Genomic DNA, 23,208 nt, shown 5'->3' on the forward strand with positions numbered 1-23,208 from the left:
TTAACTTTTAAGTTGATTGAAATGATGTAGGCATGTTCAACAAAGATTAACTTCAATTAGAAGAAATATTCAAGTTGGAGGTCTTAAGTAAACAAGAGGAAGACCCAAATGATTGCAAATGGAGATAATGGAAGTAAATGTGAACTCACTTTCAATAATAGGAAACTTGGATGGAGTGGAATAGAAGAACATGATTTCTTTAGCCAACCCTTAATCTTTAGGATGGGACTTTTTTGTTGTTGAATTGGTTCAACTCTTGCTTTTATATGACAGATATTGAAATATAATGAGTATAAAAAATTTAGAAGACCTTTTTTTATTTATGTATTCTTTACGTTAGAACTAGTTAAATCCCGAAACCTATGCTTTAAATCTCATAAACTAGATTTGACTTAGATGTTCACCAAATTAAGTCAATTCAGGTGAGTCAAATAGATAATATAACTTATTAAACACCAAAATACTAATGTTTCAAAAGAAAGATGTTAATTATTCAAAAAAATAAAATAAATAAAGGTAACATATATTAAATAAAGTTTGGAATTTGACTTAATTAGTATTTTAAGCACTCCACAGGAATACTTGATTAATCCATTGGTGTTGAATTTACCTCTTATTCACAGTGTTAGTTTTGAGTGAATCCGATTTCTTAAACTATCCAACTTTTTAATACATTTGGGACAATAGATGTGAACACACAATACTTTTAGAGCATTATCTAGTTCTCATGGTCGTTCTTCTTTCGACATAAACATATCTTAACTTCATGAGCAACTATAGAGAGTCAACAAGATTTTTCATAAAAAGCCATCCTGCTTCAACACTCATACATGTGGGCCTATTGCGTTTCATTTGGTGACCAAGTTATGACTCATTGGGATCTAACATTCAACCTCCATTTGACATAGAAAATACTATAAACAAGATAAGGATGAGAGGAGACAATTCTCTGGTCATAATGCTTAACATTAACCATTCACAATTAGCTTTTTATTGATCATAGATCATGATATATCCATTCTCATAGGTTGGATTTTCGTTGAAGATATTTGTTTAGTAAATGATTTAAGTCCATCCCCTTTGGTGTCGTATACAATATTTGTCTAGATAATCCATTTGTTAAAAAATTCACTAGATTTTCCTTTTATTTTATGAAATCAATGGTAATAATTTCATTGGAGAGAAGTTGTTTCGCATGGTTGTGCCTTCAACATACAAACATTTCAAAGGTTTTCAATTGTATAATTTGTTTCTTGCTTTGGATATCGTAGCTTGGCAGTCATAATGGATAAGGATGGCTAACACTAGCTTATGCCGTAGTGGTACATATACCAACAAGCTTCTTAAGCATTTGGCCATCTTTTCATCTTTATCAAAAGTTACAAGTTTTGATTCCATCGTGGAAGGGTTTATGTACATTTGCTTGGAAGACTTCCAAGATATATTTTATTCGTATTGGAGTAATATTGAAATTGGCATCGTTTGGGACATTGGTGCACACAGAACCATAGGTGTTTCTCACTCGTATCGATGTAAACTTCAATGTTACTTCAGCATTTCCTTTATCGGTAGACTTAAATTACTTGATACGTTAGGATGGAACAAGTGGGATCTACAAGTGATTCAAAGTGGATTTCCACACATTCCACTCACAACTACAAAATAGAAAATCTAAATTTTTTTGCCATTGAGGATTATTGAACAATGGTATTAAATCTCACTCAAATCTCAATTTCATAAGCAACTTTGATAAATCTGGAGCCATGTCCATCTCAAAGGCAATAGGGTATAGTCAATGTGAACTGTCCATCCTATTGACTTGTTCAAGATCCAAGGTGACTGATATGATGTTCTGAAAATATCGATCAAGTAAATGAAAAGTCGAGTCTTTCAAATTCTACATTTTTATTTGTAAGAAAAAGGTTTTTGGGACTGCTATGTACTAACCCACATTATAATAAGAAAGGATAAGTACTTAAATATAAACAAACATTAACAAATAGTTTTAAAACGATATAAATAATTTGACTCGTCTTGGACCGGTCGAGTCAACTCAGTACGTTGGTGGGCTAGCGCTACTGCGCTAGACGAAACGAACCAAAGTTACCGAGTTTTAAAACCATCGATCGAATCGAACCCACGAATAAATTGGGTTTCCGCTAAACTCGGACACCTATCACCAATTTCAGAGACGAAGAGACCTCTGTTTTTTCAAATATTGTTCCATTTCAGTGCTGGATTTCTGCGAATCTCAGTTGATTTTCGAAAATAAAAATAAAAAATGTCAGAGATCACCACAACAGAAGAAGTTCTTGATGAAGAAGAAGACAAAGAATCTTCGAAAATAATGGAAACCCTTGAAATTTCAGGTTTGTGTAGAAAAGAGAAGAGAAAAATGGCAAAGAAACTGAAGAGAAAGCAGATGCGAAAGGAGATGGCATTGAAGCAACATGAAGAAGAAGAAGCTCGATCCAACGATCCAGAAGAGCAGCAAAGACTCAGATTGAAGGATCAAGAAGAGGCCGAGATCATGGAAAGGCAGAGAAAGGAATTCGAAGAACGCGAGAAGCTTTGGATCGAAAAAGTTACTAAAATGGCTGAAGAGGAATCTCAAAGGAAGCTTCTAGAAGAAGAATTGCATCAAAAGCAGGTTCGATTCTCTCTCTCTCTCTCTCTGTACATGAAGTATAGTTGATCGGTTTATACATGATGTCATTACTGTCTTATAAAATTTTCATTTTAGTTTGATTGGTATGTTTTTGATATATATAGTACTTTATGATTCTATGGGGCAACATATTCCTCAGTCTCTCCTTCCTTACTTATAATTGATAAAAGAAAACGAAATTGGTTGTTTCGAGGTATTTCTAGACTATCAATTTTAATTGACCATTCCTCTTCATGGGTGTTAGTGCTAAATTTACACTCCACATACTTGGTATTGGTTCTACTTATCCTAAGAACCTTGGACTCTTAACATTTTTTTTTAATATAGTTTTAGTTTTGTGTTGATTTCGTTTCTAAGCTTATCAACTTATACTACATCATCCGCAAATTTCTTCACGAAGGTACGTGTTCTTGAATACGAGTAGTTACTTTATCTATAATTAGAAGTCAGAACAAACAAACACAGATTCAAAGTATATCCTTGACGTAGGCTAATTGTAACTGGGAACTCATTTGTTACCTTTCCATTTGTTCTCACAATAGTCATAGCCTGCATACATGTGCTTAATTATGTCAACGTATCCATTCGGGACTACTTTTTGTTTTCCTTTCAATACCCACTACATTAGCTCTCTAGGTAATTTGTTGTATGTTTTCTCTAAGTCAATGAAAATCAATTATTGAAAAAGGTTCAAAATTGGAAAAAGAAAATTAGTTTTATTGTAACAATCAATTTGTTGGAGAAAGTGAAACCAATTTTAGGTAATATGACTGTGGCCACACTCTTTTATTCAAATTTTGTCCCATGTAGGACCCAACATAAAGGCCAATGCTCACTCCAGGGTTACAATATATCATGCATTCACATGCTCAAACCTTTCTCCTAAGATCACCTTTGGAAAGAAAGAGACAGGTGCATATTTGAGGAAAAAATTGCTCATTGGAGAGAACCATAAGCGAATAGTGACATTTAGGTAGCATCGTTTCAATGGGCTCTACCTTTCAATAAGTTCAAAAGAATTAGGTTCAATGCTTTCAATGCAAGAAAACTGTGTGAAGAGAAGATTTATCTTGTTTAAATGATTGTTGGAAAATCTTAGACATTCTCAGCCTAATGGTTGACAAATTAGGGTAGTCTGTTTAAATTCTTTTGTCCCATAGAAAAGCTTATTGAAATAATGTGATCTTGATCTTCTTGACGGGTTGAAGACCTTATTCATTTTTAGTCAGTTGTCTTAGTTGTTGAGGATTATTCATATAACATTATCTATCTATCTATCTATCTATCTACATTTTTTAATTTTGGTTTTAGGTAGACAAGGTTGGGTTTGGCCGGGTAACAAAAACCCGTTTGATTGTTTACGAAGAATCAAGGCCTAAAGTGCCTATGGGACAATTGTTTTTGGACATTCATATACATTTTCTCATATTTTTATTACAGATTTCTTTTATGGTAGGTACACATTACTCACAAGACACCAAAACATACAAAGTTTTATATGTTATTATCTGCATTGGTGCATAAATTGCATCTTAAATTTGGATGTGAAGAGCGAGCTTGAATACATTTACTAATAATGGAAGTAGTGGAGGACACCTATAGGCCTCCAAGGAAAAAAAGAAAAAAAGAAAAAAAGGAAAGAAGAAAGAAAATAAAGCATATGATAATATCTCATGTATTGGATTTTTGATAAAGCAACATGATATATCTTCTCCATCCTCCCTTCATTTGGCTTTGGATGAGTATGAGTCTTAGACGTAGCTCAACTGGTTTAATTCTCTCTTGGGGCTAATAAACCAAGTGATCACTTAGCTATGTGCATGTACTCTTCTAAGGGTGACATACCCGTGTTGGACGCATGTCAATTTCCAACATTCCATCAATCCTAGTACTATACTTCTGCTTTTATTTTATTTTATCGCAAGAGATTGATTAATATATATCATATATTATGGGTGCCTTAGGCATCAAGAATGCTGAGGAGTTAGAGAGATAACCACTGATCCATTTCGTTCTTGTCACCTAACTGAATCCAAGGGGTAAGGTGGAGAAGGCACGTCTGTGAATCTGTGATCGAACAGACTCTAATCTTCCAGAAATTCCTAATCCAATGATAGTTGTATGCAATTTCCTCATTTCTCACTAATGCGGAGGACTGGCACAAACCTGTTTCCTTATTATTGTTGGTAATTAAATAATAAAAATCAGAGAGATTTGTGGATGGAAGCATTCATATTAAGTTTTTGGTGACATCTTTTTTATGTGTTCAGTGTTCATAATCACGTATAAAGTGTTTTGTATCATTTTTCTCTAAAACCTCTTTCAGATTGAAAACGACAATGAGTTGAATGAAGAAGATGCATGGGACTATGTAGAAGAAGGCCCTGCAGAAATTATCTGGCAAGGAAATGAGATAATTGTCAAGAAAAAAAGGGTCAGGGTTCCTAAAGGACATGCTGATCAGCAACCTTGCAATGAGGTATTGCGGTACTCTGATCATAATATCTTTGTTTGTTATCCTTCTTGTTTAAAAAAGTTATGTCCTGAAGACGTCTTCCATAACTCTAAAAGATTATTGGTTGCAAAGCAGGATGCTGACAGACCTACATCAAACCCTCTACCTCCACAGTCAGAAGCTTTTACTTCTTACAAGAATACATCATCTGTTTCTTCTCAACAGGTGTTTGAAAGTGTTTCTCAACAAACCCCAAATTTTGGAACTGAACAGGTATCCATCATGAACTTTTTCTAACTTTTTGAGAAATCAATATTTCCTTTGTCACATAGGGAACACAATGTGTTCTTGAGGCTGTTTGGAAATGTGGCTAGTGGGGGTAATAAACATACATCCAAATCATAACCTTCGAGCCATGTTTGGTAAATATGCAAGGCCCACTTTGTGGGCCATGTTTTCCTGCTCAATTTCTTGATAGCGAAAAAAGGGCTAGACTTAATTTTCTATAAAAAAAAAATCTAACATCAGCATGGCCACTCTGACTCAGGCCCATGTTTCCAAACATCCTCATGACAACTGGGTAACCTCAACATGCATATAGGCTTGAATGAATGCTTCTTCTTTTTTAACCGTCTCATGTTTCCTAACTTGTATCTCTTTACTATTCTTTTCACAGGATAAAGCTCACTGCCCTTTTCATATTAAAACTGGAGCCTGCCGTTTTGGATCACGTTGCAGCAGAGTCCATTTGTACCCTGATAAATCATGCACATTGCTTATCAAGAACATGTACAATGGACCTGGCCTTGCCTCGGAGCAAGATGAGCAGCTGGAGGTCTGTATCATAATGTTTTCATGTGGTTGTATCCTGCTAATCACTCTTGGACTCTTGGTAGTACAGTGCATTTCATTATCTGAAAGACTCTCAGATTATTGTTATAATTGTCTCCATAGCAGATATCTACATTGCAGCACTTCTTTATTATTGTCTCATTGGTACACCTTTCATGAAAGTGATAACCAATTGACTATAGACTTGGGAATCATCTATCTTGCTAGTGCTCTTGTGCTGATTATATTTTTCATCATCTATTGATTTATTTCATATTGTTTCACCTTTTATGAAAGCAATGACTGATGACCAATTCATCATAGCTTGGGAGTCATTTTTTCTTGGTAGTGCTCTTGCCACTCTTCTTTTTTGTCGTCTATAGATTTATTTCATTTTGTTATACCTTTTATGAAGTGATGACTGATGAACAATTGACCATAGTCTTGGGAGTCATTTTTCTTGCTTATTTCCCTTGCCACCATTCTGCTTCTTTCCTTCCAAATGCCCCAAAATGTGGTGTAGGGGAGAGGTTTCCAAAGCAACAGCCCTTAGGAGGAGAAAGCTGAGAAAAGCAACTATAGAACACCTCGGAGACTGGACCCGGCATGGACCATCATATTCTATATTGGTGGAAGAAAATGACCCCCACTTCCCCAATCAGGTTACAGTGCAGGAGGTGGTTCACAGATTCACCACTATCTTGACACATTTATTTATAATTCCTCGAAATTGAGTCACGTGATATTATTTTGAACTCTTATGATAGAAGAAGTTCATGTTTCATCCCCTCTTCATCTTGTCATTCATTGTATAATTGATTTGGTGTCGAGTCCATTTCCTATCATTCAAATTTTATAGCAGGGATACTATGTTATTGCAAATACTGCTTGCTGTATTCCTATAAATTGAGTTACATTGTAATATTGTTTTGAACTCATTATACAAGAAGTTCATGCTTGGTCTTTTCTGTGCTTTCTTGTCTTTCATAAATTATAATTGATATGGTATTGTGTCTATTTCCTAGTATTCAAATGTGATATCTATGCTTTTATGTTATCGCAAATACTTTATGCTGTTCTTTGACTCAATTCACATCAGAAATTCCTCTCAAGCTTCATTTTGATGGAGATTCAAGGATTTGGCCTTGTTTGGGGACGGGGATAAAAGTTCTATAGCAGTTCTGTATCCTATGTTATCTCTACTGTCTTTAACTTGAGAAAGATTGCTAGTAAAGTTCTTGACAGATTATCCTAGCAAGTTCAAATTATCCATCTATCTTAACTTTTTTGTCACTATAAGTTAGTATCTATTCCATATTTCTATGTCAATTTTCATTCCAACAATTTTTTGTTGGTTATTTTGTCCTGTTATACATTCATTATTCTCTTATGAGTTTAGGATCTCCATTTTGGCAGGGCTTGCTTTTCTAGAAATATTTTATATATATTTTTTATCTGCATGAGTTGACACATGTATGAATTTTAGCTCCTTAACGATTAGTAGTTTGTTGGAAATTGTCTGTATGCTGGGGGTGATGGAGGTGTTCTTCTGTGGCGGCTATTACACCCAAAGGCCTGAACTTGCAGGTGACAGATAGCATGTTAATTGAGGGCGTGATGGGCATGCTATTATATATATATATAATGTTAACATGTTTTTATATGGCACTAATAATAAAAAGAACCTGTTGGAGTATGGACTTATCATTTATATACAATGACTAGTGTGGGAAACATAATCTGAGTACTTCAAATGCAAAATTCAAGCTCTAGGATTGTAAATCCATCGTATATAGGTTAATGTACCTGACATTAAGGCTTATGATTTTTGCAATACAGTTTGCTGATATTAGCACAGACCTATGTAAGCAGTCATCTTTTCATTGCAATCAATGCTTTTTGTATGCTGGTGAATGTTCTGTTACCACACACACAAAGGCACACTTGAAAGGGGCAAATGCCCAAAGGCAACTTTTATTAATCTGATTGCAACTTACAAGGCAATGTGTCTTGTACATGGACTCGTTACAAGGCAACACTCGACCCTCGCTAGGCTACTATGCTAGGCAACTCATGTGCTTGTAAGTTGAGGGAGTGGTGAAGATTGAAGGGCTTGTGTTGCCTTGAGATACTTGGACTACTGCCCAAGGACATTGTTGTGGGTGTGGTGCAGGGCGCCCTCAACATAGCTAGCATTCATGCCTGCTGTTGGAGCAGCAAGGCATCATGTCAGGTAAGGCACTCAAGGCTTGCATTAGTTGGGCCACGACTAGTGCCCGTGCCCTGCTCTCTTCCTTCACTGTCAAACCTACAGGACCGTGACACCGAGGCAAGACTTTCTAGAATTATCACATCCACAACTTTGCAAGTTCTAAATACTGATTTTATACTCCAGCACATGCATAGATTTCCTATCAGGCATTTCCTTACACGAATATATATTTTCCTGTCAAGTGAGCAAGCTGATAGCATTAGTTTTCTTCTCTCCATTTTAAGAACTTTTGACTTGCACCAGAAGCACCCTTCTCATTAGTGCAGTCATTGGTCTTCGTTGTACATGCTTTTACCATCTTAGTTGACTTTCCTTCATTTATCTTCTATTGGGATTATTCTTACTGATTTCTGATTTTACCTTTCCTATTCTTAACAACCATACATCTCCACATCATCATCTCTTCCATACTCATTCATTATTTCATTTATTGGAAAACTTGTCGGTCTACTAATTATTCATTTCTCATCGTGTAAGGACTCATTATTTGTCTTTGAGGTGATCTAATGGAGCCACTCTCTTTGCCGTTGATTATGTACTTATAGTTGCACTTGACTAAATGTTTTTCAAGTTGGTCCACCAAACATTTATATGGTATATGGTTCATAAGTTCTACTCAATTGATACAAAGGGTTCGAACATGAAAAACACTAAAGCTGATTTCTTTAGGTACAAAGGTTCCTGGCTAGTTGCAAGATTGCAACTTTTGGGGCCATCTTTCTCGCTTGCATGGAAAAACCGTCGTTCTCTGTCAGTTTGGATTCCGCTCTTTTAACATGCTGGGATGTTGGTGGAAAATTGTTTCTTAAGCAGTTGCTTCTACTCATTATTTGTAGGAGTGAACTTGATAACTTTGGTTGAGATGACTTTTTATTGAGCAATAGGCCCTGACTTCCAGGCATGGATGATGCAACAACTTCATGACATGTCGATCTTTTCCATCGATGATCTTAATAGCTATAACTAAAACAATCAAGAGAGGTTGATGATGGCTTGTGGATCAGAATAATGAAAACAAGGAAGTTTATGCGAAGCTGGCAGCGATGATGCTACCCGTAAAAGAGGACTTAAAGATCTTAGGGCTTTATCTCAGACAATCAAAGGTTTTAATACCATATTAACTGACGAAAATCCATTGATTGCTTGATGAGATTACAAGAATCTATGTAGAGCATAAAATATAAAAATCCTAACTAGAAGTAAACTTTAACTGATGGAAAGTAGTCTAATCCTACGACTTTTTGGAATATTCATGAAGATATTCCTAATCTTCGTGAGAACGTGATATGTTATATCAATATATGCCTTATTACTGTGCATCTTATATCTAGGTCTCTATTAGTTTGTATTGGTCATTCTCTGCTTCTAGATGATATGTTTATTTTCCCAAACTAGGAAGTGTTTAAACTAGTGGCTAAAGACTATTTTTTTATTTATGAATCTCTAATAAAGACAAGTTATTGTGTATTTAGACATGAATCAACTGAGGGATGCGTAGTTGACTTATTAGTGCTGCATGAATGGATATTCTTGGAACTTTAGAAGTATTTGTGTTGGCATTTGCTGTTGTCACATTTTATCTGTTGGAATGATAATTTCCTGGAGGCATTTAGGCTGATCTATATATGCATATAGCAAATTGTAGCATTCAGATCAGTTATTCTGCTGGATGTTTCTTTAAATTGCATATATTTAAAAAAATAAAAAAAAATCTTGCATGTATTTCAAACCTGATAAACTCTTCTTGGTTTATTTGAAATTTCAGCATACAGATGAAGAGATTGAATGCTGCTACGAAGAGTTTTATGAGGATGTACATACAGAATTCTTAAAGTTTGGGGAAATTGTGAATTTCAAGGTTGCTTTCTGTATTAAGTACATTACTTTATTTGGAAATGTAATCAAAATATCCTTTCTAGGAAATTAATATCTTTTGCCTGTTAAACAGTGTCCAGCTTCCAAAAAATGAGAATTTTCCCATACTAAAGTGTGAATTAAATCATTGATAATTAAAGAAATTACTGACATCTATTCATTATCTTTGTAAGGCTGATGTAAAATGTTCTTATGCTTACAAAGTATGGACCCTAAGCTCTCACAAACATGTTTATTCCACTGATTTCTGAGCGAACTGAAATACCATTCGATCCTATTCTGGTGAAGTTTGAAAGATTTTGTGCCCTTTCTCAAGTCATTTGGTTAAGGGAAAAACTAATATTAAAAGTGTCTTTACCCTTCAAAGAAAGTGGGGTTTAAAATCCTGGAGCCATTTGTAATAGTGAATTTACAACTTAAAGATCTCATAGATGATTTTTTTTCCTTCTAAATTTTTATCGATGCACACGTAGATAAGTGCTTCTCATTTTTCACAGTTTATGAATGATGTTTTTCTGTCCAGGTGTGTAAAAATGGTTCATATCATTTGCGTGGGAATGTGTATGTGCATTATAAGTCTTTGGAATCAGCCGTTCTTGCTTATCATTATATAAATGGTCGCTATTTTGCTGGCAAACAGGTATTGCATTTCTTTTCCATTTAGCTAGCTTTTTTCTTGTTTTAAGGAAATGTTAATAACTGGAAAGTTTCACTAAATTTCAAGTAAGCTATTGCTTCTACATGATAAATTATTTAGCTCAAAATCCATATGCTCCACCACAGCTTAATTGAGCTGAGTTTTACTGAAGTTGGCCTTGGCTTATGATCTTTGGCTCAAGATTAAGGAATTCAAGAGCTTGGGCTCGGACTTAGCCTGATTTCATGATTGTGAAAGTTTTCTGATCTGGAATGCCTCCATTTGGGTCTTTTAGATTATGCCGTGAAAGAATTTGTAAATTTTAAGCGCTGTAAAATTCTCTCAGTTGGAATGAATCTTGCAAGCACACATACACAAGGACTGCTGCATAAGGAAGTGCAGTCATACTCATGCCCTTAATTTGAAAACAACATAGATGTGTACACATAGGGAGAATTTGCAAACACCTACTTGTCTAATTTCGTGATGTTTGTTGTGTGAGGTCTTGGGATTTAGCAGTCTTGGTAAACTATGGATTACTGGGTGGCGAGCATTTTAATCCTCCAAAGCACACCATTAAATGGTAAAAGTGAGAAAACTTGTGTAAAATTGTATAGCTAGCCTTAAGTCATCTTTATCATCTTATGCCTCGTCCCTAACATTGAGCCAGCTATATGAACTCTGTTTTGCCGTTCCAACTTTATTTTGAGCCATATCCTTCTGTTAAGGCACTTGTTTGAACATCTTTTCTTACCACCTTCATTTATGGGTCAAAGTTCATTCTATTTCGATATGTTCTGGTTGGGGACCAGTGTGAAATATTGACCCTAAAACATTGAATAGTTTGGGAATAGATTGGCTTGGGGTTTTTCAGAATGGCTCAGAATGTTCCGCTCAAACCATCTTGGTTTTTCTAATGTCTGAAACATTGCCTTGAGATGAACCTTGCCTCCATTCACATGATTTTAGCTTTGCTCTTTCCTTATTGGAGCCTGTTATTTGAACCAAAAAAGCTGCTCACTGTGCTGTTATCTGTCTTTTGTTGTAAATTCCCAAACCATTTCAATCCACTTCCCTTTATTTTGTCTCTAGGGGCCATTTCTTAGTTCCTTCAAATAAGCTCATTTTCTATTTTTGGTTTCCTAGTTACTATTCCATCTCAACATCCTCATTTCTGTATCGTTCATTCATGAACATGTTTGCTTAACATTCAACTCCATAAAGCATGATTAGTCTTGCCTTAATTGAATATCAAGGAAAAATAGAGTTGAATTAAGGCAAAAGGAAAAATAGAGTTGAATTAAGGCAAAAGTGAAGGTTCCCTAAAAAAAAATCCATGGATATATATTCTCGTTTTAGAAGGCAATACATTGGCAAACTAGAACAGCTGTTTGGTTTTCCACATCACTCGAGCGCAATGATCTTCTGATGATCAAGTGGATCATCCAATGTGTCTTTTTTCTGGAAAATCAAGTTGATCTACCACAATGTTGTACCTAGTGCTAATCACTTATGTTATTGGCTATCCTACATTTCTTATGGTCCTCTGTGAGTGATAACTAACTGGTTGATGGTTACAGCACTCTCACATTACCGCGTTCTTCCAATTATCCTACTTGCATGTCTCATGCAAAGGAAAGTGCAATCCCCATTGATTAGGGCCTCAAAAGTGTACAGTTTTAGCTTCTATCATTCGTATTTGCTGGTAGTTTCATGTGCTGTATTGCATTCATCTCCATGAGGCATACGCATATGCATGAAACAGATATGTATACATGTGTGTGTTTCAAATTCTCTCTAGTGCATTAGCTTTTCAAGCTTTGTGGTGACCCTTGATCTGATATATACCACTATTATTCTGGGTGGTGACATATGCACGGGTTGTTGACAGATAACATGCGAGTTTGTTGGTGTGACCAGATGGAAGGTTGCAATATGTGGGGAGTACATGAAGTCGAGACTCAAGGTAAAAACATTTACATTTTTTCTATTTTTCATGCTGCTTATTTTGACACAAGAGAATGCAAAATAATTGAAACGATCTGAAAAGATTTGGGCTTTGATTTTTATCAGTCCTTTTAGGATCTAGTATTGTTCTTGTGGACAATCTTTTTCTGATCTGACATATTTCTTTAGCAGACTTGTTCTCGTGGAACAGCCTGCAACTTCATCCATTGCTTCCGCAATCCTGGTGGGGATTATGAATGGGCTGATTGCGATAATCCGCCCCCTAAATACTGGTTGAAAAAGATGGCTGCTTTGTTTGGCACTTCAGATGAACATGGATATGACCAACACATGGGTCAAGAGGGTCGGAGACAGCCGAGGAATTCTAGAAAGAAGATAACAGCGAATGATGGGTAAGCTCGTAATTACATCACCATATGGAAAAAACTGAATTTTCTGCCTTGGGAATTTGAGCATACTAACAAAAAGAATGAACATCTTAATCAACAAGTACACCCTATATTTCCTGTTCACTGGTAAAACATTGCATTTTCCATCCAATGCTAAGGCTTGAAGCGAGGTATTTCATTAGCCAAACCTTGAGACTTACTCCTCAAGATGTAAAGTGTAAGCCTTATGGGCATGATTTTTTAAAATAGATAAATAATTAAATATAATAATAAATCATCATCATCGTTGAAGCCTTATCCTAAATACTGGGGGGTGGCTGAAATGAATCGCGTTCTTCCATTCAATTCTGTCTAGATCCACATCTTATGTTATTGAAAATGTGTTCATATCCACTTTCACTAGATCAATCTATAATCTTTTGGGTCTTCCTCTTAGTCCTTTTTGTTGAACGTTCCCAAACATCTCAACCGACTTTCTCTTCGGTTATTGTATATTGGAGTTACTCCTACATTTTCTAGAATGCGTTTGTTTTTAATTTTATTTTTTTGTCTTTCCACTCATCTATCTCAGCATTCTTATCTATCTTTGCTAAGTTCAATCTATAACATGAATACATGATGCTTCTTGATCACTCGATATTCAGCTCCATAAAGCATAGATGGTCTTACTATTATCTTATAGAATTTTCCTTGCAATTTTGTATGTACCAGAATTCTTATTTTTCATTCATTTGACATCTTTTTTTTTTGTAGTTTTTAAAATATTATTGAACAATTTAGTTAGCCAAGAAAATTCACTTTTTCCCGTCCATTTTCATATTTCTATTGGAATACCATATGGGAAAGCCCTACTTATCTTAAAATTTCTCTACACTTTCACTTTTGATACCCTTGTTCCATGGAAGTACATGTGCCCTCTAATCTCCCATGTGTCTCCTACCCCAAATCCTTGTATTGGTATTCATTTAATATTTTCTGGATATACCCCTACCACCTTTTCTTAATCTCTTCGTCTTTTACCAAGGCTTTGACTTGTGTGCCATTAATACATTTAACTTGATTTTAAGTATTTGGTTTCCTTTCTTTAATTTGTGCCAACTAGTAGGGCTTTTTTTTTTACCTCCTAATTTCACTCTCTGTTGTTGTCGTCGTTATCGTTGCCGCATTGTTGTTGTTGGTGGTGGTGGTGGTGGTGGTCCTCACAGTTATTCTTGATTTGTATGTAGGTACTACTCAAGAAGATATAGATCCAAGGATGATGACTGCTTGGATGGTAGTTTTGGTGGAGATTACTCTGATGAAAACAGAAGCCAATGGAGTAGCCGCTCAAGCAGGCAGATACGCTCAAATATGAGTAGCAAGAAGAGAAGCTCTCTTGATGAGCACAAACGATACCAAGAGAATTCGGACTCAGAAAATGGTCAATATGATGGGAAAAATCAAGCCAGTGATCATGGGTCTGATGCCAGGGACAGAGACAAACACAAAAGCCATTCACGGAGATGCTCAAGTCGCCAAAGGAAGGTAGAAGATATACCCGATAATCACAGAAATCTTAAAGATAAATACAGTAGCGATGAGTGTGAAAGATACGAAGAGAGAGAAAGATTAGGTGGTCATGATTCCAGCAGAAAGTATTCGAAGCGTCATAGATTTGAAAGCAAAAACCAGTCAAGCAGAAGGGATATCTCAACAAGACAGATGGAGGCAGATTTTCTTGACGAGCATATGAAATTAGACGAGAATTACGATTCTGACAGTCCTAGATGGGATGATGGCAGACATAAACGGCATAAAACTAATTCAGGATCCAACTATGATGGAAAAATCGACAAGTGTGATAGATGGGAAACAGGAACAACTTTCTCAGATGAAAACAAAAGATCCAGAAGGAATTATAATTTTGATGATCAAGAACTATATGATGGGAGATACAATTCACATGATCAAAGCTCCAGTGCACACTACAAAGAAATGACATCGACACGTATCCGTAAGTCACATTCAAGAAACCGAGAAGAGAGAGATTCTTCTGGTGAGGAGCCAATTTCTAATGGGAAGTGGAGATCTCATGATCACAAGAAAAATAAATTACCAAACAAGGAGGTCAACGATGATAGTTTTTCTTCCGGAGAACCTAAAGTAAAATCAGACTGTGATTATGAAGAATCTAGTGACAAGGTTGTGAATCCTGAGAATATTTGGCAATCCAAGAAACATGGGAGTGGCAGTAAAAGGAAAGTACATTGCAAGAAAAAGAAGTATGAGAACATGGGGAACATAGAAGACGATGAAACTAGTATTCTGAGTGCCGATAATATAAAACTGAAGAAGGCTTCTGGGAAGCGGTTAAGGAGCCACTCACCTGTTGAACGCTCAGACAGTTCGAAGAGGGAGAGACATTGTAGCAGCCATGAATCATAAAGCTTCTCCCTCAGTTTTTCAAAAGTCAAAACAGTGCGTTATATGATCCTTACTTCTTTCAGGTTTTTAGACCCACATATTTCAAATTTCTTTGTCGGTTCTTTTTGTTCTTTTATTTTTATTTTTTATTTTTATTTATTATTATTATTTTTTATAATGTTTTTGTTTCGTGCTAATTAAGTTGGAATAACTTTTTGATAGTAAGCAGAAAGAATCTATGCCGTAAAGTGGTATAAGGATGGTTAGAAAGATATCCTCTGTTTGGAGAACTTTTCTAGATATGAACATATGGTATTATCAAGAGTTTATTTTAGAAGAACAAGTAATAAAAATAATAAAATATCCACTTATATATTTTTGAAAGTTGACATTCTTATAATCCATTTGCTAATGAATTTCTGACTTGAAAATTTTCACTTGATCTGTACTTGGTTGATATGGCAAGGGCACAGAATCGCCGATCGTTTTCCTTGTGTATCCCGAAGAAAAGGATATATGGTTCTTTGCCTTTGCCACGTCAGCTGTGTACAGACAGGGTGAAAGACTAATCTATTTTCTTAAGGACGATGAATCTTGTGGGCAAGGTTTAAAATCTTTCTTAGGTTAAAAAAAAATGATGTCATCTACTAACATATTTTTAGAAAATTTATCAAAAGGTCCACTTTTAGAATATTGTCCTTATTAAGATTTTTTAAAGTATTATTTGATGGAATATTTAAAATACATTTTTAAGCATCATTGAAAGTTTTGAAGCATATCCTTTAGTTGACATTATCCCTTATTGATCTAAAATTGATGACATGTCCATTGGCATTGAGGCCATTTTTCAGGTCGAAAAGAGAAGAAAGGTCAAGGAGGGTATGCCATCAGTTTGAAAACATTATGAGAGATTTTTCAAAATTTTATTTTTTTTAAATGATTTTCAAGCTAAAACGATGCAATATTTTAGCTTAAAAGGATATTAAGTGTTTATCAAATAATGTCTCAAAAGCTTTTTGCAGACTATTTTAAAAAATAGTCCATGGTATCTCTCAAGAGACTTTGGTAAACTTTTTAAAAATATAGCATGCCCGGTCATTTTTCTTTGATGCTCTCGAGTTTAATATTTTTTCCAAAATGCTCCTGTAACAATAATTCTTCCATTTTAATATCGGCCGAAGTTGAAAATTTTCCAAATTGAATGAAGCTTCAAGGTTAAACCATGGTTGTGAACTAGCAATGAGTCTTGGGGTATTTTCTAAATTCTTCTCATCTGGATCCTCCTCCCCGGCCACTGATCGTATGGGTAGGGATGAATAAACAGCCTTCTGCCTGAACCTCCTCTTCTGGGGCACCACCTCTCAGTTCTCCCATTGCTGGGATAGGTTCATCAATCCCACTTTGAACCAACTTGAGGACCACTTGGCTAGCTATTTCAAGATGCCAGCTTCATCCTACCACTCAAGGCGTTGTGACGTTAGACAGTTGCGGGCTGACCGCTTTGTGCCTCCCTGCATTGTGTATCGTGTCTAGCTCCCTGGCTACGCCGGATTCTCTCCTTTGTCTGCCTAGTGGCAGGGTTGTGCCAAGGGGTTCCCCGATACCCTACGAGGCTGACGATGGCTTAAGATTCATCTGATCGCTCTAAAAGGGGGATTCCACTTTACTATAAGAAACACTTGAAACTGAAACCCTAGTACTAGAGTGAAGGGGTCCACCTTCCTATGGTCTTCAAGGTGAAGAACTAAACGAGATTAAAATAAAAAAACAAATAAGAGTGACAGATGTGTCACCACAACAATCTACATTGACATTTCATACTCACGGGGCAAGTTGGATAAGATTCATTCCTCCTGTTTTGCCACTTTCAATATGATTCAGACCGGAAGTGATGATCAGTCAGGTAGTTTGGAAATGGGACCATCTCATCCGATTCTCCGCCTTAAGGTTTTGCCATACATTTGAGATCCTGGTGGATTTTCAAACTGATGATATATCTCCCTTGAGTGCCATCATTTGAATGAGACTAATACAAAATAATTGAAATAGCCTAAGTCTTCAACCTCTTGCAAAAAATTGGCAACCCTTAATTTAATTTTTAATTTTTATTTCACAAAATATGTATAGCCAGAGATCAATATAAAGTCCTTTGCATTAAGGTGAGGATTGCAGACTCCCAACAATATAGCAGGGCCTTGAAAACTGGATGTTTACACACAAAACGTTTTAGATGATATGAAATAAAAAAGATGAGGTGAGGTAAATCTGACACCCTATTTAAATTGAGAAGACAATTGTTCGGGTTTATTGCATGAGTAGAAGGGGAAGAAAGCAAGGGTAAAGGTAGGATTACATGAGAGAGAGAGAGAGTGAGTGTGTGAGAGAGGGGAGGGGATCCTTTGTAGTATTTCTTCCATGTAGTTACCTGAAGTGAATTTTAAATGGTAGACATGTTGAGAAAAAGAGGAACAATCGAAGCTAAAAACGAATTGAAACAAAAAAACAAATCACGCACAAAAACATAGAATTTTACGTGATTCCCTAAAAATTAAAGTACGTTCACGGATCACATTGATTCCACTATAAAAAGAAAACTCGCAATTACAGATTACACCGTTTCACCAAAAATGAAAAATATAAAAATCCAAAAAACCTAACTAAGGTTTTACATGATGATTTGATTTACAGTACCTCCTTATTGACCAATACTATCAGGCTCCACAAACCACAACAAGACATTGACAAGTTAAAAGGAAAATCCAACACTCTAACACATAAGGATCATTTTATAGATCAGATTCTAAAAAAAAGAATTGAAAAAATAATAATTTTTCAATCTAATCATAAACTTTGAAAATGGACGGTCCCAAAACTTCAATTTTTGAATGCACAGATTTTTATTATTGTCTTGGTGATATGTCGTTACTTCAACCGTCAGAATCGACAACACAACTACAGGGACAAATTACTAAAGAGGATCCGCTCCCATGAGAGAGGAGAGGGAGGGTATGGGGGTGGGGGGAGAATGTGTAGGGTAAGATTTAGATGTGAGTCCCTCTCATTTGCTGTCTTAATAGCTTATTTACAAGGCCAAGGGACGTGAAATGATAGAGATGTCTCCTTTATCATAAATGTCTTGTAATTTAATGCATTTATTAAATAAAAGGTCTTTGTTGGACGATCACGCAAGTCAGATAATCTTTTAACCTCCAAAATTACATCATTTTCACTGGATAAAATAGGATTTTACGTGTTGCAATGTTCTTAACAAACAAATACTATCTTGCTTTCAAATTCAGTCACCTATCACCAAGAGAATTGGTTCTATGGACATTGTTGGTTTGGACTCAATACATTGCCAATTGCCAAAGAAGAAAATAGAGACGATAGAAATGTCCAAAATTTCGTTCACTATCCCATATAACTTGGAACCAACTCATTGATTAGGACAACCTAGAGACGTTATACAACTACATTAGCTTCAATACCTAATTGGAAAAAAAAAAGGTTTTAGTTCTTTTATTTATTTATCTATTTTTTGTATTTTTTTGTATTCATTTTCCTACTTAATTGGTCAAATTGGTAGAACTCTCCTTGGCATATTCTTATTTTTTTCTTGTATCTTATGGAAGAGTAATTGGCACATTCAATTAATCACTTATGTCCAAAGCTATGTCTTTAGTAATTGCAACTTTGCTCTTATTAGCCTCTAAAATATCACTAGCCTTAAAGTTTCATGAAAATTTCAATCCTTTTATTACAAGCATTTTTTATCAATGATTTCTGACCATTCGATTTGACATTCCATTATAACGTGATGCCCTAATTCGTTTAGTCCATATTCATCAAGATAATGCATTATTGTAATTTGGCTGATAATGGTATTCCTCTAATTTGAAAATATAGGATCTTTCTAATTGGGATTTAAAATATAATTTTGATACAATATTTCAATGTGGAGAAAACTCTAAACAGTTTCAATCGAAACATTTCAAAATTTTCTTGAAACGTTGAATTTTTTGAAGTCCACATTTCTTTCCAATATCGTCTGAAATTGGAATATTGCTCTGAAACATTCTGAAATAGCATGAAACCTTGAACTGTATATTAATATTTCAATTATTCAAAAATATAAGACCTTAATAATCTAAATTTATAATCTCATTTCAATACAATGTTTCAATTAGGAGAAAACTTGAAAGAGCCTCAACTTAAACATTTTGAGACATTTAATTTTGAAACATCCCAAATATTCTCGAAACTTTGAATATTTTAAAATCAACATTTCTTTCTAGCATCGTTTGAAATCAGAATAATAATTTCTTTGAAACATTCTGAAATAGTATTTTAACATCCCAAAAGCACAATAATATAATATTGTCCGTTTTGGACTGAAGCTTGCACAATTTTAAAACGCATTGTATTATGTAGAGTCTGATTTGTCCTTATAGACTAAGGTTTAAGCGTTCTTTTTTCCAGTGTGGGACTAGTCGCACTCCCTCTTGTCATTCTACATTATCACATGACGGCTCTACTTCGACCCTTCAATCTCCACAATCCTTTTCACATCCAGCCGTGCACCAACGAGGCTGTAACAAGCATGAAACCTTGAACCATGTTACTAATAACTTTTGTTTGGTGTGGGGCAGGAGTCTTGAAGGTTACAAAAGTGGACCTAAATTAAGGAAGATATTTTATTATTATCAAAGTTCTTATCTAAAACGTTTGTGGTCAGTTGAAGGAATCATTCTCCACCATTTATTTCTATCTAATGCCATCAAACACATTTTAATCACAAACCAAAACACTTGAATTATAAGTTCAAAATCAACAGTCAGGAACAATCGCATCATTCATTGTGATTTCGGGTACAAAACTTGCTCACTTGACTTGGTGCACCACGTTTACAAAATTATATTGAAATCCAATTAAGTGGTTCTTATGGAATATGGAGCCTAGATATAAAAAATAAAAAAATAAAAAAGGTCGAGTGGCACAAATTCTTATGGGAAGGATAAAAGATAGAGGAGAATAGCCACACAAAGATGTAAGGAGTCTTTAACTATAATAATTGGATATTCTCTGAGATATCCCTATGTTTTGTCTTCAGCTCATGCTGCCCACTTGATCCTTTTGAGCTTTTGATGCTAACCTCCTCATCTCTCATGTCCATAAACCCTCTTTTGCCTCTTTTTTTTTTTTTTTTTTATATTTTATTTCTTTGCATATTTTGATTTTTCTTTAATTCCTCTTTTTTTCCTTCTTAGATTCTTTTCTTTCCCATCTTCCAACCCTTTTGCCAAAAAATTTTTTGGGTCCAATCCTAGTATGCCAAGTGATTGATTATTCTCGTGATCCATAGAATCTGATATTTGATACCTAAAAATATATTGAAATGTTCTTGATGATTGATATGGATAGATGCAAGACAACACTATGTAATTTTATCTTTTTTACATAGTAAAAAAAATTTCTATAGAACTATATAATTTAAATCCATATAAGATTATGTATTTTTTGGCATAATAAATTTGGATAAAGTTGAATCATGAAAAAGAAATTGTCTTAGATCCTGATATTAAAGATAAGTTATGTATGGTGGTGATGATGAAACAAGTGGGTTAATGGGTCACAAGTGGTGGTATCAACAGCCAATAACTTTGATTTTCTTACCTACTATATTATGAGCAAAGAAAGGTGTCTAAAGACCCCACATTTATATATTTTACAGCTGAGGTAAGGGTGCAAGTAAGGTTGACCAACTTGAGTCCAATGGACTCAACCTGACCTTGGGCTGTGTTTTTTTTTTTTTTTTTTCTTTTTTAAAGAAAAAAAAGAAAGAAAAAAAAACACAGCAAAAGAAAGAAAAAAAAAAAAAACATAGGTTGAATTGTTTGAAGTTAGCGTTAGGTTTGGATTTACAACTAAATCAACCCAATCGACCCAAGTTGCACCATAAGCCACGGTGGCTGACTCAAATAGTATGGTTATTGGCCTGCATTTATTGTTTGTGAGAATATATACATGAACATAACATTGTATCAAATTCTGATGCATTGCAATAAGGTCATCTACATCGCCCAAACCTCCCAAAGATTTGTAGTTGGCTGAGCGAACCTATTATCTTATTAAACGATAAATAATATTCATTTTTACTTTCACTTTATGTTTTTTTCTTGATGGGTACTTTTACAATCTCAATTCATGTTCCTTTTGATCTTCGTCTTGTTCTTATAGAATTTTCAACTTGCATATTTACTTCTAAGTGAAATTGTAGTTGGTGTTCGTTGGAGCTATTCCTACATTTTCTCAAGTGCTTTTATTTCAAATTTTGTCCTTCTTAAGCCTTCCACTCATTCATCTCAACATCTTCATCTCTGTTATAGTCAAATTATTAACATAATACTTCTTGATCATCCAACATTTAGCTCCGTAAAGTAAATATAGTCTTGTTGACATCTTATAAAATTTTCTTTTTAATTTGATTGATATGCATCGATAATATATCACTCTAGAAGTGCAAATCCACTTTAATCATGTTATTTTGATCTTATGAACGTCTTTTTCAATCTAATTTTTGTGTAACTCTAAACTTGAGATAACAAAACTACTCACTTCAAGATATTTTCAAATCGTTAATTTCTATTGAGTATTTTTCTATATGGCTATAGGTACTTAAGTTACACGCTATATACTTCCCAAAATCGAAATCATAAAAAATTTCAGTTTTGATTCTCTAATTAATGGAGTTAGAATTGTAAAAAAAATTCTCGTTAAACGGTTCCGATTTTCGATTTGAATTGATTTTTATCGATTCTGGTTCTCAATTGATTCAATTCAAAAGACCTAATTATTGGTCCCAATAAAAAGGGATCTAGAACCGGGATTTTCAATTTCGATTCAGTCAGATGAGAACCTATCGATGCCCCTAATTCATGCAGTGTATTATGTGTATAATGGTATTTGCTCATTTTTGAGATTCATTAAGAAATATTTGACTGAAATGATAACCTATGAGATAAACGAATTTAAATGGGACAAACTTGTCTTTTGGTCATATCATGATGGTATAACAGTAATGATCGACAACCCACATGGCTTGCCACGTGGAAGGGTCCATTTGTTTTTCCTCACATTGATCAAACACGTGGAACATTCTAACCATGCTTGCCATTTCAGGTGTCGTAGCGTTGATTGGTCCATTATCTCTAAATCTAAAAGTGCTTTTGGAATTCAAAATTAATAATGTCTAGTTGGTGCTTAGCTTCCGGCTTCCCATAAAAATCAGAAGTCAAAAATAGTTAGGCTTTCAACTTTCCAAAAAAATGAGAAGCCAAAAACAGATTAAAAGTCAAAATTGATTGGATCAGCTTCTATCTTTTGGCCTCTTTTGGTGATAACACACTACTATTTAAGGGCATCATGGGTAATGTAGATAAATTAAATGTAGAAATAGTTTTTATCAAAAATCAACACTTTTTATAAGCACCTTCATCCAACAATTGATATTGCAACTGTTATTTTTATAAAATAATTCAATAGAAGCACTTTTGTTGAAAGCAGAATTGCATTAAATAAGTCTTTAGAAATAATTATGATACATAAACAAGTTGGAAGTGAAAGGAGAAACAGTGGAAAACCTTACAACATTCAAATGTTATTGATCTAGTTATTTTGATCCATCAAAAGTACTTAATTTTTAGTTTTGTC

At 34.8% G+C, this 23,208-nt stretch overlaps 1 protein-coding gene across 2 annotated transcripts; it reads left to right on the plus strand.

Annotated features, from left to right (window-relative positions):
• Positions 1-2,151: 2,151 nt before the first annotated feature.
• LOC147406550 (Zinc finger C-x8-C-x5-C-x3-H type family protein) lies at positions 2,152-15,882 on the plus strand. 2 transcript variants are annotated; one of them, XM_086434628.1, is made up of 9 exons: positions 2,152-2,650; positions 4,995-5,147; positions 5,259-5,396; positions 5,800-5,958; positions 9,992-10,084; positions 10,625-10,741; positions 12,630-12,704; positions 12,875-13,098; positions 14,322-15,882. In XM_086434628.1, the coding sequence occupies exons 1-9, from the start codon at positions 2,282-2,284 to the stop codon at positions 15,517-15,519; spliced, it is 2,526 nt and encodes an 841-aa protein (XP_086290754.1). In that variant the 5' UTR covers positions 2,152-2,281; the 3' UTR covers positions 15,520-15,882. The 2 variants fall into 2 exon arrangements, with proteins under 2 accessions (XP_086290754.1, XP_086290756.1); XM_086434630.1 differs by having other exon boundaries at positions 12,878-13,098.
• Positions 15,883-23,208: the final 7,326 nt, after the last annotated feature.

This window comes from Akebia trifoliata, chromosome 3 (genome assembly GCF_017979445.1).
Source record: "Akebia trifoliata isolate Shusen 1 chromosome 3, ASM1797944v1, whole genome shotgun sequence".
In the NCBI taxonomy this organism is placed as follows: Eukaryota; Viridiplantae; Streptophyta; class Magnoliopsida; order Ranunculales; family Lardizabalaceae; genus Akebia; species Akebia trifoliata.